Source organism: Tenrec ecaudatus, chromosome 1 (assembly GCF_050624435.1).
Source record: "Tenrec ecaudatus isolate mTenEca1 chromosome 1, mTenEca1.hap1, whole genome shotgun sequence".
In the NCBI taxonomy this organism is placed as follows: Eukaryota; Metazoa; Chordata; class Mammalia; order Afrosoricida; family Tenrecidae; genus Tenrec; species Tenrec ecaudatus.
In genome coordinates this window covers 19,727,636-19,742,561 of record NC_134530.1, presented here as the reverse complement: position 1 = coordinate 19,742,561, position 14,926 = coordinate 19,727,636, and the positions used below count along the sequence as shown (strand labels likewise).

The 14,926-nt window shown below is 39.2% G+C and overlaps 1 protein-coding gene across 1 annotated transcript; it reads left to right on the top strand.

Annotated features, from left to right (window-relative positions):
• Positions 1–12,837: 12,837 nt before the first annotated feature.
• Positions 12,838–13,584, top strand: LOC142450526 (olfactory receptor 7A10-like). The gene has a single exon (XM_075552583.1). The coding sequence runs from the start codon at positions 12,838–12,840 to the stop codon at positions 13,582–13,584; it is 747 nt and encodes a 248-aa protein (XP_075408698.1).
• The last annotated feature ends 1,342 nt before the right edge of the window (positions 13,585–14,926 follow it).

Sequence of the window (14,926 nt, the reverse complement as noted above, 5' to 3'; positions counted from 1 at the left end):
CCCTCATTCACAATGATATGATTTTTCGTTCTTTGGTGCCTGAAACTTGATCCTATTGACAACTTGTGATCACACAGGCTGGTGTACTTCTTCCACTTGGGCTTTGTTTCTTCTCAGCCGGATGTGCGCTCATTTATCTTCATGTCTTTAAGACTCCAGATGCTATATCATTTCATAGATGGCCTCCATCTGCTTTCTTCACCATATTTGATTATGTACCTGCTTTGTCTTCAGCAATCATGTTTGGAAGGTAAGCATCATGGAATGCCAGTTTAATAGAACAAAGTGTTCTTGTATTGAGGGAGTACCTGAGTACAGGTGCAATTACCATTGGCTACCTTAATCCTAAACCCATTAATATATGCACATAGATCTATTTCCTGATAGTCATATAGATATATATTTACATATGCAAATGTCTCTATTTAAATCTCTGTCAATGCCCTTTGCCTCCTAGGAAAGGAGGTTGAGGGGAGCGAGGGGAAAAGTGAGGAGCTGCTACCAAGGGTTCAAGTAGAAAGCATATATTTTGAGAATGATGATGGCAACAAATGTACAGATGTACTTGAAACAATGTATGTTTGTATGGATTGTGATAAGAGTTGTACGGGCCCTCAATAAAATGATTTCTATAAAAAAAATGCAGCTTTGTAAACTGTATCACACAGTTCAGTGCAATGAGTCAGACTCAATTGATAGCAGGGGAAGTGAGTTGGTCATACAGGAATTCTGAGTACCAACCCCGTATTCCTTCAATGAAAAATGTAGACTCGATTCAAACCCACTGTCGTGGGGTCCACCTCACAGCACACAGACAGTGATGAATAGCTGCCTCATAGGATGTCTGAAGCTGGAATCTTTACAGAGAGGCAAACTATCACAGTTTTCAACAAGGGAGCAGATAGTGGATTTGAATCTCCGATTTGGAGTAGCAGCTTAGCACTTTAACTAGGAGAATGCCACATTTCCTTATATAAAGAGTGAAGAAGTTGATTGTATCCAAACTTCCTTAAGATTTTTTCAGGGCAGTTTTTTTTTATTTTTAAAAATCATCTTATTGAGGACTCGTACAACTTTTATCACAATCCATATTTATCCATCATGTCAAGCACATTTGTACAATTGTTGCCCTCATCATTTAAAAAATATATGCTTTTTACTTGAGCCCTTGGTATCAGCTCCTCACTTTTCCCTTCCCTGTCTCTCATGAACCCTTGATAATTTATAAATTGGTAGTTTTTTGGTCAAGTTTTACACTGACCCATCATATTATTTTTTTTAAATAATTTTACTGGGGGCTCATACAACTCTTAACACAATCCATACAACCACTCTTATCACCGTTTTTAAAAAAATCATTTTATTGGTGGCTCTTACAGCTTTTATCACAATCCATACATGCACAATTATGCCTAGCACATTTATACACATGTTGTACATCATCATTTTCAAAACACACATTTCTACTTGAGCCCTTGGTGTCAGCCCATGTCCCTCCTCTCCGGGCCTCCCTCCCTGCTGAAATCTTGATAATTTGTAATCTATTTTTTAATGTCTTACACCAACAGCTATCTCCCTTCAGCTACTTTTCTGTTGTCTGTTCCCCCACATGTGGGTTATATGCAGATCATGTGATCTGTTCCTCTTATTTTACCCCACCTTACGTTACCCTCCTGGTATCGCTACTCTCATTATTGGTCCTGAGGGGTTTATCTGTCCTGAATTCACGGTATATTGAGCTCTTATCTGTACTAGTGTACATGCTCTGGCCTAGCTGGATTTGTAAGTTGAATTGGGGTCATGATAGTGGTGGTGGGGAAGCATTAAGAACTAGAGGAAAGTTGTGTGTTTCATCCGTGCTATACTGCACCCTGACTGGATTGTCTCTTCCTTATGACTCTACTGTAATTTGTTGTCTATTTGTCTACAGATTGGCTTTTGATCTTGGCTCCGCAAACTGTGTCATTATCAGCGTAATGAAATATGTACATTCAAATATGTACAGTTAGTTCATGATTTCTTTAGAATGGATGCTTTGTGGAGTATGAAGTGAGTATTTGATAACACCAAAAAAAAATCTCACAAAACAAAACAAAAACTGACTGCCATGGAATCAATACCAGCTCAGCAACTCTATTGGACAGGGTTAAATTACCTCTGTAAGTTCTCTAACCTGGAATTCGCTTCAGGAGTAGAAAGCTCCAGGTTTCTCTTGTGGAGCAGCTGGTGGTTTCGAACAGCTCACCTTGAGGAGCACAGTCCCACTCTACCACATAGTCTTAGATATTTCCCTTTTAAGGACAAATAATACTGTAGTAAAATATATAAAATAAAATTAACCATTCAAAACATTGTGAAAATCACTCCTTGTGCTTACCTCAGAAATTCTCTATTAGTGGGTCCCAACCTGTTGGTTGTGAACCTTTTGGGTGTCAAAGACCATTTCACAGGGGTCGCCTATGACCAATGGAAGCACTGCTCCTATATCCTTCTAAAGGCGGGTCCCTCCACATGGAGATACTCCCACATATGAGTCGCCCATATGATGACGTTATTACACTGACTCCATCACATACATCTTGTACAAATACTGGTGTATATGACAGGGTTAGTGCCATAATGAACTTATGTGGACCAGTCACACAGGTGTAGAGAGCTGCTACTGTGTTAAGAGCAGCTACTGTGTAGAAAGCAGGTGCTGTGTTGGAAGCAGCAGGATTAGAGGTAAAACAACACATCGTGAATAATAATTACTGGGTAAAAGGTATATCATGTACCGTCAAATCATGAACTACTGATATGTATGTGTATATATATATATATATATATATATATGGAATTTAATCTGGATGCTGATTGGTCTTTTTATATTCAGCTGTGCTTGATGTGAATACTGCCCCCTTATGATAGTAACAGGTATGGTAAAAAAAAAAGTACACAAAGAATGGTAAATCATAGGAAAATTTAAAGAACTGCATTGACTGAACTGTGCCATGCATCATCTTTTGTATTATGAAAGCTATTGTTATATATTATTTTCATTAGCAAACCATCCCATGACAACGGATCATGTAGAGAAGAATGTTAAGAAAAGAAAATATAGTGAGGATTTTTTGCAGTGTGGTGTTACGTCAATAATTACAACAGGAATTGAGAAAGCAAATTGTGTAATTTGTGTGAAGTTCTATCAGCCTATTCCATGAAGCTGAAGAAACTAAAATGCCATTTTGATAGCAAGCATCTGAGCTTTGCTGGCAAGGAGACCAACTATTTAGAATCAACGCTGATAGACTCAAGAAAGCCAAACTTGACACTGGTGGCAAGTACCACAAACAAACGTAGCAGCCATGGAAACTTCATATTTGGTGGCACTCAGTATCACCAGAGCTGTGAACCCTCACACTTTTGCTGAAGATTTACTGTTGCCAGCGGCCAAAGACATTGCACAAGATATGATTGGAGACAAATTTGTTACAAAATTGAGTGTACTGTCTGCAGAAGAATAGATGACATGTCTACTGATTTAATCTAGGAAATTAAATCTGCTCTAGTTCCAATAATTAGCATCCAGCTTGATGACATTGCACACTGTTCCCAGTTACAGGTTTACATGAGGCGTATTAATGGTGGTGCCGCTATAGATGAGTTTCTTTTTTTCACACCTTTTGTATGACAACAACTGCACGTGATGTATTTGACACAGTTGATTCATTTCTGAAAGAGCATAAGATCTCTTAGGAAAGGGTTTGTGGTGTTTGCACAGATGGTGCTCCAGCTATACTAGGAAGTTAATCTGGATTTCAATATTTGGTACTGAATGAGTCACCAAAAGTCATTGGAACTCACTGTATGATTCATGGGCAAATTTTAGCAATGAAGATGCTGCTACCAGAGTTACGAGAAGTAATGAAAATTACTCCGTGAATTTTGAAAAGGCAAACACCTTAAACAGCCACTGTTGTTGCAACGGTGCAATGAGTGGGATGTGCCATAATGCTTTTGCTATTTTACACTGAAGTGAGATGGTTGTCAAGAGGAAATGTTTGAAAATGTGTTTTTGAGCTTCATGATGAACTTGAAATGTTTTTAGATCAGAATTTCAAGTCTCTGCCATTAGATCTCCATTTGGATCATCATCAGTAATGTCTCACTGGGAGTGAGCATGGGTCCCATGGCAAGTTATTTATCTCCTTAGCACCTCCAAATGAGATCATAATGCTGTGATCTGAATGACAGCCTAAACTCCACCCCTTCACTCTTAAGTCTCAAACTGAAAACAAATTATGTAACTACCACACTCAATTACCTGACACAATCACTGATGACAAAATGGGTGCATAGGTAAATGTGGTGAAGAAAGCTGATGGTGTCTGGCTAGCAAAAGCTACAGCATCTGTGGTCCTAAAAGTTTAAAGATAAACAAGCAGCCAACTAGCTGAGAAGCAACAAAGCCCTCAAGGATGAAGCACACAAGCCTATGTGATAATGAGGTGTCAATGGGATCAAGTACCAGGCATCAAAGACCCAGAACAAAAAATGATATCTATGTGAATGAGGGGGAGGGTGTTGTGGAGAACCATAGCCCATCTATAGACAATTGGACGTCCCATTACAGATTGGTCATAAGGATGACATGAGCCAGTAAGGGTGCTTTATATCCCGGATGAAACATACCACTTTCCTCTATTTCTTTAATGCTTCTTTCCCCCACAATCATGACCCCAATTCTATCTTACAAATCTGGCTATACCAGAGCATGTACACTGGTAGAGATAAGAGCTCACAGCACGGAGAATCTAGGACAGTAATCCCCTCAGGGCCAATAATTGGAGTAGCAATACCAGTGACTTAGGGGAAAGTGGGAGAAGAAAGGGGGAACCTATCCCAATGATCATCATATAACTTCTGTCCAGGGGGACAAACAATGAAAAAGGGGGTTCAGGTGTAAGATATGAAAAAAATAATAATTTATAAATTATCAAGGATTCATGAGGGAGGATAAGGTGGGGAAGGGGGAAAATGAGCTAAAAGCAAGGGCTCAAGTAGAAAGAATTTTTTGAAAACGATGAAGGCAACATATGTACAAATGTGCTTGACACATGGAAGTATGGATTGCAATAAGAGCTGTACTATCTCCCAATAAAATGATTTTTAAATATGACACATCTCTGAATGTAGCAGTTGAACAATTCCAGGAAGACATAAAATGTACATTTGAAAAATGTTGTATATAAAAATGATTGTGTATTTCTGAACAATTATATTTTTCTTTAATTTGGACTCATTGGCCATAACCTCGCATTTTGTTCTTTTTGGAAGGCCACATAAAAATTGAAATTAAAAAGAAATTCTTATTTCAAGAGGAAAAACTCTCATGGAGATCTGCCATGGATCACTCCATATGACAAACAAAGGGACTTATTTCTGCTCCCTTGTAAAACTGTTTACACTCTCTCAGAGCAGAAAATTGAAATGACATGCTCCAAATTAGTTTATTTTTGATTGGGTGGTGGGCTTTTAAACGTGTACAAAAGTTGCCAAAATTGATATGGCAATACCTGAAAGAAGTAACAACACAAACAGATATATGCTTTCCTATGTTTATCACAGCGAGTTCATAATAAACTGGAAATTGAGCAAACGTTCATCAGTGGGAGAATTGATAAAGAAACTGGTACATAAAGACAACGGAATACTGTGTATCCATAAAATCAGTGACCAATCCATGAAAGTCCTGATGATGGATGAACTGGAAAACCATGAAGCTGAGTGGTTAGTCAACCACTAAAAAAGAACTATTATATGGGCCAGCACTATAAGATGAAGGGACACTTCTGTTCTCAGGTCAGGTAATCTTCGAATCCATTCTGTGTCTGCCTAATGCTCACAGTCTATGTATCATGCAATTCTTTGTCCAACTTTGTGACCACTTTGACAGAGGTCTTCCTTAGATGCGGTCACTTATGTTGAAGAGAGAAAAAGATGTGTCATCTCCTGTCATATGACATTGTTCTGTGATCACCCCAAATCAACAGATACCCCTACCAGGCTGCTCAGTGAGAATTCAAGTAGAGGAGAGCAGGTAGGTCTGTGCTAGTGAAGGGAATCACACATCTGTCGGTGAGTAACCTAGAGGGGCAATCTGCCATTGGGAAAAGTGATTAACATTTATCATTGAAATCCTCCCCCCCCACCACAACCCAAGGTAAGGATATGCCAAGTATTATTTTTCTAATTGGCCATTATACAACCAGTTTGTATCCAGATTTTAGTAACCCAGGTGTATAGACTCTGTTGTTTTAAGGTTGACAAGTACAACATCCTTCACAGGTCACCAAAGGTTCTGATTAAAAACTCCCACTCAGTAAACTGGACTGTGTCTTATACTCACCTGTAGTGCATTTAAGAAACTGAATGACTCTCTTGGATTAAGGCACTACTATGCAAAGAAGCAGATGAATGGCAGGTCAGCAAGGCCATATAGTATTTCAAACTCTCTAATGACATCTCTGAATCATCTAGTAGGCATGGTTCTTCTTTGGTGAATGAGCATTATTAATTGACTTTTGTCCAACCCTAAATTTTGTAAAAGTATTGTCAATCACCTGAATATTGGATCAGTACAGGTAAAAAAGCCATGAAACTATGCATTTTGGTCCAAAAACTATCCTGTACATGTATATTTGCTTTTTCTAAATAGTATTTGAAAATTCAATACTTTCACTAAATATTAATTTATCATTATAGTTATCACATACCCTAGGGGGGTGATTTACAATGTTACCATTTAAAGGATAATCATGTGTTTCAAGTGGACTACTCCCACTTGTTTACTATGCTGTGGTGGCTTTGTGTGTTGCTGAAGACACATCACTGAAATTCCGAATGCCAACTGAACAGGTTTTTCTCAGGGGAGCTTCCAAACTGAGAATAGAACACAGGGAAGGCAGCAGCTGTCCATTTCAGAGGAACTGACCACTAAATCCCTTGCGCACAGCATCAGGACACGGTCAGACACTGAAGGCCTAATGAACAGAAGGAGAGCTTTGTCAGACAGAGTGTCAGAAGATGAGCCCCTCAGGTCAGAGGGCACTCAGAACGTGACAGAGGAAGAGCTGCCTTCTCCAAGTAGAGTCGTCTCCATGGCCAGGGACGGTGTCAACGCTGCAGAGCAGAGCCTTCCCGTGCTTCATTTGCTGATGGGGCATGGCTCAACATGAGAAAGAAAATTACTACAAAAATCACCCAATAGTCAGAACTTGGAATGTATGAAGTAGGAATCTAGGGAGCTAGGAAGTCATACAAAATGAAATGGAACCTAAAATGACAGCGATCCTAGACGTGAAGGAGCTGAAATGGGCCATTTACAATCAGAAAATTGTACATTTCAGTACGCCAGGAATGACACCATCATGAGGAGAGGTGTGAATTCATTGTCAGAAAGGATCTCTCTTCCTTTTTAATCTACATTATTCTATTGTGGGCTCTTACAGCACTTATAACAATTCATGTACCAAGTGTATGAAACTCATTTGTACATATGTCACCATTATCCTTTTGCAAACATTTTGTTTCTACTTGAGCCCTTGGTATAAGCTCCTCTTTTTGCCTCCCTCTTCCACCCTCACACCCTCCTCACCCCTTGATAATTATAAATTATTATTAAATTCATAACTCACACTGCTGTCTCCCTTCACTAACATTTCTGTTGTTAGTCCCCCTGGGGGGGGGGGGGTGGTCATACAGATCATTGTGCTCGGTTGCCCTTCTGAAAGGATAGATCAAGATGTATCTGAAGTGCAGTGCTATCTGTGACAGGATTATATTTATCCTTCTTCAAGGAAATCAAACAATACAACTAATGTTCCAAATTATACATCAACCAGGAGAGCTAGTGATGAAGAAATTGAAGGATTCTGGCAGTGCTCGCAGTATGAACTGGATAAACATGCAATTTAGAACAGCTCATAATTATTTGCAATTCAGATATTTCAGATAAATGGAAGTACATGATATATGGCTTTTGGTGTCCTCTTCCCCACCCCACATAGGCCAATAGAACGCTGCTGACATTGAGCTTTAAAACTCATGTGGGTGTTTGAATGCATTCTCAGTGGGGACAAGACCCATCATATAGTGATATGTATAACTGCCTATTTATCCATCTATCTATGTGTCTATAACAAACATTTACAAGTGTGAGAAATCCCCTTGATACATATTATTTTTCCTATCTATATTTCTGTATCACTATATACATATAAATAGATGGAGAAGTGAGTTAGTACAATCTGGCTAATTTGTATGGATCAGATGTTTAACTGGAGTCTTAACATGACCCAGTAACTGCCCTGGTTGGCAAGCCAGGAAGCAAGAAGACCATGCAGGAAGCAGACAGATCACAGGCTGGTGCAAGTAGAGGCGGAAAATGTCAAGTTCAACAAGTCAGGCTTCAGGCCCCATAGTAAAAAAACTCAACATTGGCAGTCATATGGCAGGTCATTGATAGCTCCCAGATTCTGAGGCAATATAGCAAGCTTTTGGCTCAGAGACAGATGTCAGATGGAGATCCAGCAAGGAGGAAGTGGCAAGTCTGCCTACAAAGTCTGCTTACATAAGACTAGGGAACCTCCCTGAGGAAACTTTCTTTCAATTGCAGCACAGCTATGACCTGGGTGATGATGCTGTTTCCTCCATAATCCTCTTAAATCTGCTTTACCATTCACAGTAAATTCCATCATGGAGTTGTACATTAGGTAACATCAGGGGGAACCATCAATTCCTATAATACTAAGAATCCTGGAGCAACCATGTTGACACAAAACCAAATTAACTCAATTGCTAACCTAAATTTCAGCAGTTTGAGGTCTCAAGTCACCAGTTCCTCTATGGGAGAAAGATCTGGCAGTTTATTCTATAAAGATCCCAGCCTGGGGAACCTCTGTGGAGTTCTGCTCTACCCCACAGGTCACTCTGAGTCAGAACTGACTGCACGGCAGTGAGATGGATGCGCTTTCTTCCTCACTAGGAGTAAGTTTCCAAGAATCACCCATTCCCTATCACGTAATCCTGCTTCATGGCTTCTCAATGACTAACAATCATCTAGTGTATATAAATGCCACATTGTGCTCCTCTGTTGACATTTGGATTGTTTCTACCAGTAAGTACTTCTGAATACTGCTTATTTCATAATTCATATACCAGTATTTGCTTAAATACCTATTTTTAGTTCTTTTTATACCTAGCAGTCGAATTGCTGGTCATTTGCTGAACTTAGGGGTTAGCATTTGGAGGAAGCAACAATCTGTTCTTCACAATACTTGCACCCTTCCCCAACATCAGCAATACGTGAAGGCTATATGTGAGGGTTGGAAAAGTTGTGGCAAAGTTCCATTAAGTATTAATTCAAGTATTCCACATATTTTTGAAGAATGCTAGTAATTACTAATGTGCAAAATCATGCAAGACAAAAAAAGGAATTTCAGAATAGGAAGCAACACAGAATGTACTGCACTGGGTATTCATGTAGAAATCCCGAGTATCCTTTACTATTGGACTTTTCATTCAGGCTCTGTGGTGGGGCCCATCCACATATGTTTATCATCCCGTGGACTCATCAGGTAGGTATGGTTTTAATTGACGCCGATAGGACAAGCCAGAACATTGAGTGGTGGAGTTCAGCTGTAAAATGTACACAAAGGCCCCTAGAGAAGGTACCAATCAGGCCAGAGGAGCCTCTTCCCTGGGACAATGCTTCCACTTTCCATCCTCCATCTATTGCCTTAAGTAGTTGCTCCTCAGAAAGATTTCCCTCTTCTCTCTTCAAGTCTTCAACTAGAGTGGATCCTGCTGCAATGCCTCTTTCCATTTACAGAACAGAAAGCTAACAGTTGGACAGATTCCCTCTCAGATAACTCTTAGTATGTCGCAGATGTCATTGATTTGAATAAGCAAATCATTCTCAAAAATTATAAAAGAAACCTATGAATATCTTTATATAGTATGTGACATGTTATTATGTTATATATTTATCATTATATCATATCATATTATGAAATAAAAATTTCAATACTATATATGAACTATCTTGTGGACAGTATTATATTTAGGCTTTCTAATTATTATTACCAATAGATGTGTAGACACTCACTGAGAATATCCTATCATCTTACCTTCCAACAGACTGTCTGCAGGGATGGCATTCCTTTTGCTCACGGTCTATTGTGAATTAATTAAAATAAAAGACATAGAAAAAATACAGTAGTGGTGAGGTGGGGATAGGTGTGTGAGCAGAAGTGCTTCATAAAACCCTGGAATCTTGGTAAATGATGTCCCGCTGTGTTCATTAGGTCTGTGGAGGACGAAATGCATCTCAGAGTGATCATTAGACATTCCTCTGCATGCTGGAGACACAGCACAATAGAGATGACCACCATTCGGGAAGAAGTTGTCCAGTGGGGTAAAGCTGTGCATGCGCTCCACGTAGTCTCCCAAAGGGCAAACTGGCACACATTTGATTTTTTTTCTCTTATCTCAAGAGAAATAAAATTCTCAGGGAATGTGAGACAAAAGAATACTTCATTAATGATGCACAAGGGATTTCATCCACTAGACCCAAAGGGCTATAAATACTTCCTCTACACTGACCCAGATCTACTTGATTCATCTAAGGGGATGAGAAAACACAGCTGTACCTTTTAGAAGCCTCAGGACTGGGTCCATCTCTATGTTCTTCCTGGGGCACAGCCTCTGACTTTAGCAGTGGGACATGGGAGAAACAGCACTGGTGAAGTCAGCTCTGGATGAGCTTCTACATCATCGCAGGTGCCTGGAGAGTGGTGATGCGTGATGTCCCTCTCTTTTGGCAGTATCTGTAGGCATATCAACAGGTATAACAAATAAAAGCAAGTTTAATGGATAAAGTCCTGATGAGTTAGAGTCTCTGGTTCTAGAGACTGATTCTGGCTACATGACAATGTCTTCTTTCTCTGATCTGTCTTCCCCGGTGCTGGCTCTCATTCCTGCAACCTCCTTCTCTCAACAGCCTTCCTTGCTTCACTGCATTAACGTGTCTGTTAACCTCATTCAGCTATTTGTTCACACTGTAACTCACATAACTCTTACTTAGCATTAATTTATAGTCTGGACACAAAGAAATGAGTAGGCATTTTCCCTTCTTGCAAGTATCTGACATTCTCCGTAAGGGATGTGTGCTTATCCCAGCTCTGCAATCCTACTGAAATGCATCATAAAGTTGTTGCCCATCCTGGGGAATTTTAGTTTTGTTGAATTCAATTAGTTAGTATTTTGTTGAAGATTTTTGCATTTTTTATCATGGGTCATACTGAAAGATAGTCTTCTTTGTTATATATTTGTACCTGGTTTTGATATTACTCACTGTCATTGAAACTATTCTGACACATAGAGACCTTGCAGGACAGAGTATAAATGAACCCATGAGTTTCCCAAACTTTTACTGTAGATGGATCAGAAAGCCTCATCTTTCTCCCATGCAGTGGCTGGTGATTTCAGACTGCTGATCTTGCTGTTGCAGCTTAGTGAGTAATCCACTCTCCTACCAGGACTCCTGTATTTGATACTAGGACGCAGCTGGTTTCACAGAATGAGTTAGGAAATATTCCTTCTGCTCTTGCTTACATAAAAAGATTATAGACTATTTATAATTTTACTATTTTTTAAGTTTAAAGAATTCACTAGCATTTGACTAGTATATTAAAAAATCACTGTATTTAATATCAAAACGACTCCTAAATGCACTGAAAAAAGTACTTTTAAAAATTCCCTTCCATTTTCCTATATATGAATATTTCAATTAAATATTAATTTTAGTCTTATATTTCTAATGTTAGCATAAGAATTCACTTAAATCATATATATTAAAATATTTATCTAGTTGGCTAATTCCAGTCTGATTACTTTTCTGGGTATAGTCAAGTTTGTGTAATATAACCTTCCTTTCTCTGATTATTATACCGATCTCCTTTCCTCCCCTTTTGTCTACTTCCCCCCCTTTTGTCTATTTCATTCCTTCCTTCCTCTCAGTACTCTGGCTTTCTATCACAAGGCAGAGGATGGCTGCAATAAAATCTCTGCCCAAAGGATTACTGGTCTTTGAAATGCCCAAAGACCTGATTTTGGATTATTGACTCTCAACTCAGCTCTTATAGGAGAGTGAAACTGACTTTGTTTTAATGTCTGTTTGTGGTTGAATTGGCTCAGCCTCCATAACACACCATCATGGATGAACGTGGAGAGAGCAGGAGCAGTTATCAGTAAATGAAGTACATGTTGAGCAGACACCTTAACCTGCCATCTACAGTCCAAAAAGGAAAATACTATACCACCTAGAAACTGAGGGAAGAGTAACTTTTGTGAAAGGCTGAATTATACTATTCATGCACATTATATCAGTATATACAAATAACACTACACTGTATCACATAACAATATTGATGTTGCCAGCTGTCACCAAGTCAACTCCAACTCTGGATGAACCCACATGTGCAGAGTAGAGCTGGGCTTTGGGATTTTCAAGGCTGTGACTTTTGGGAAGCAGATCACCAGGCTGGCTTTTAGATTCCTCCGTGTTGATTGTAAATGACAAACTCTTAGCCAGTAGTCAAGGGATTGCTCAGTATAGTGCCATAGGATATGATATAATGTGGTGTAACAATACATATGACAATTGTACAAGATGTTTAAGTTCTTTATCTTGGAGTCCTCTTTGGACTGTTCCTCTCCATGTACCTGGTCACCTTCACTGGGAACCTGCTCATCATCCTGGCCATCACCACAGACTCCCACCTCCACACACCCATGTACTTCTTCCTCTCTAACCTCTCCTTTGCTGACATCTGTTTCACCTCCACCACTGTCCCAAAGATGCTGATGAACATCCAGATGCAGAACAAAGCAATTAGCTATGAAGAGTGCATCACCCAGATGTACTTTTTTGTGCTTTTTGGGGGATTAGACAACTTCCTATTGATAGTGATGGCCTATGACCGGTTTGTGGCCATTTGTCACCCACTGCACTACATGGTCATCATGAACCCAAGATTCTGTGGCCTCCTGCTTCTGGCCTCTTGGGTATTGTCACTCCTGGGCTCTCTATTAAATGGTTTAATGGGTTTGCGACTGTCATTTTGTACAGAATTGGAAATCTATCCTTTTTTCTGTGAATTTAATCAGGTAGTCCAACTGGCTTGTTCTGACACATTCCTAAATGACTTAGTCATGTATTTAGCAATTGGACTTCTGGGTGGTATTTCACTCAGTGGGATCATTATGTCTTACATGAAGATGGTGTCCTCTGTTTTGAAAATTGCATCAGCTGGGGGCAAATATAAAGTCTTTTCCACTTGCGGGTCTCACTTCTCCGTGGTCTCCTTGTTCTATGGTACAGCTTTAGGAGTCTACCTTAGTTTGGCTGCTATTAAAAACTCCAGGGCCACTGGAGTAGCCTCAGTGATGTACACTGTAGCCAAACCCATGCTGAATCCTTTTATCTACAGTCTGAGAAATAAAGACATAAAGCAAGCCCTACGAAAACTGTTCAGCTGAAAATCATCCCATCTAACACAAACTCATCTTTAAATTTAGAGAGTTCCGTTTGAAAAAAAATTCAAAATCACAAATATTTGTATTATACTTTCCTCAGTTTGTATGCATTAATGTACATACATCAATCTCCTTAATATTTAAGACATAATAAAAATTGAAGACATAATATGAAATTACTTCCTGCATATTTTTAAATGTATTTACTTTAATCATATCGCCCCTTGAAAGGCCATTTCTTTCAGGGTGCCTTCAGCTTTCTTTAGGAAATAGATTTTCATCACTAGCCATAGAGGAATAACATGCAATTATCATAAAGTTCTAGTGCTCATTATTATCCTGAACCATTAAAAACTGGGAAAGAAATTCTCTGATTCCTATTTTCAAAAATTTTTTTCTTGTGATTACATCTGGCATGAAAACTTTTTTCTTTACACTGAAGTCCTGTTGAATATTTTGAGCATGAAATCTGTAAACTTGTTCCTAATAAATTATGAAAAGCAAAGAGGTGGCATGTTCAAATATTGGAAGCAACTTCCGGAACCACACTGAACACCAGACCAGCTAAGCACGCGGAGGCCTGTTCTATCATCAAAAAGATGGTAGAATCCAGAATACGGATGTCACTGACTTTCCGGATATGACTAACCTGCCATGCAGAGAGTAGGAATTTTTGTTGTAATTGTGGCTTCAAGATCAATAGTTACAAGACCTCTCTAGACCTCAATTTGTTTAGCAATGGTATACATATCCCTTCTTGGATTCAATGATACTAATGGAAATTTGTCTTTATTGTTTCAGAAGAACCCATTGCTCTCCAATTATGCTTGACCACTAAATATATTTTCACCAAAACATCTGCCTCACTTTTTCTCCTGAGTGACTCCCTGAAACCTGATCAGCATCCCAAATAATCACAGGTGAATCTCTCTGTCTTTATGATTCTGGAAATGACAGCTCCCTATATTTTCTCTGCACACAAGAAGCAGCTCTGTTGAGTTAAGCTTTGGGTTACTTGAAAGGTTGGATTTTAAAACCTATTTATTGCTCAGAGGGAGAAAGATGAGACAATATGCTCCCATTAGGAATACAGCTTTTTTTATTTCCATATCTTATCCTGTCCAATGTCTCCCTTCATCCACCTTTCTTTTGTCCGTCCATCAGAGAGGGGGTTATATGCAGATCATGGTGATCAGTTCCTCCTTTCTCCATACTTACTCTTCCCCTCCTGGTATTTTGCCTCTCATTATTGGTCTTGAAGGGATTATCTGTCCTGGATTCCCTGTAATTCCAGTGTACATCCTCTGGTCTGTACCCATGTACAAACTCTAGTATAACCAGATTT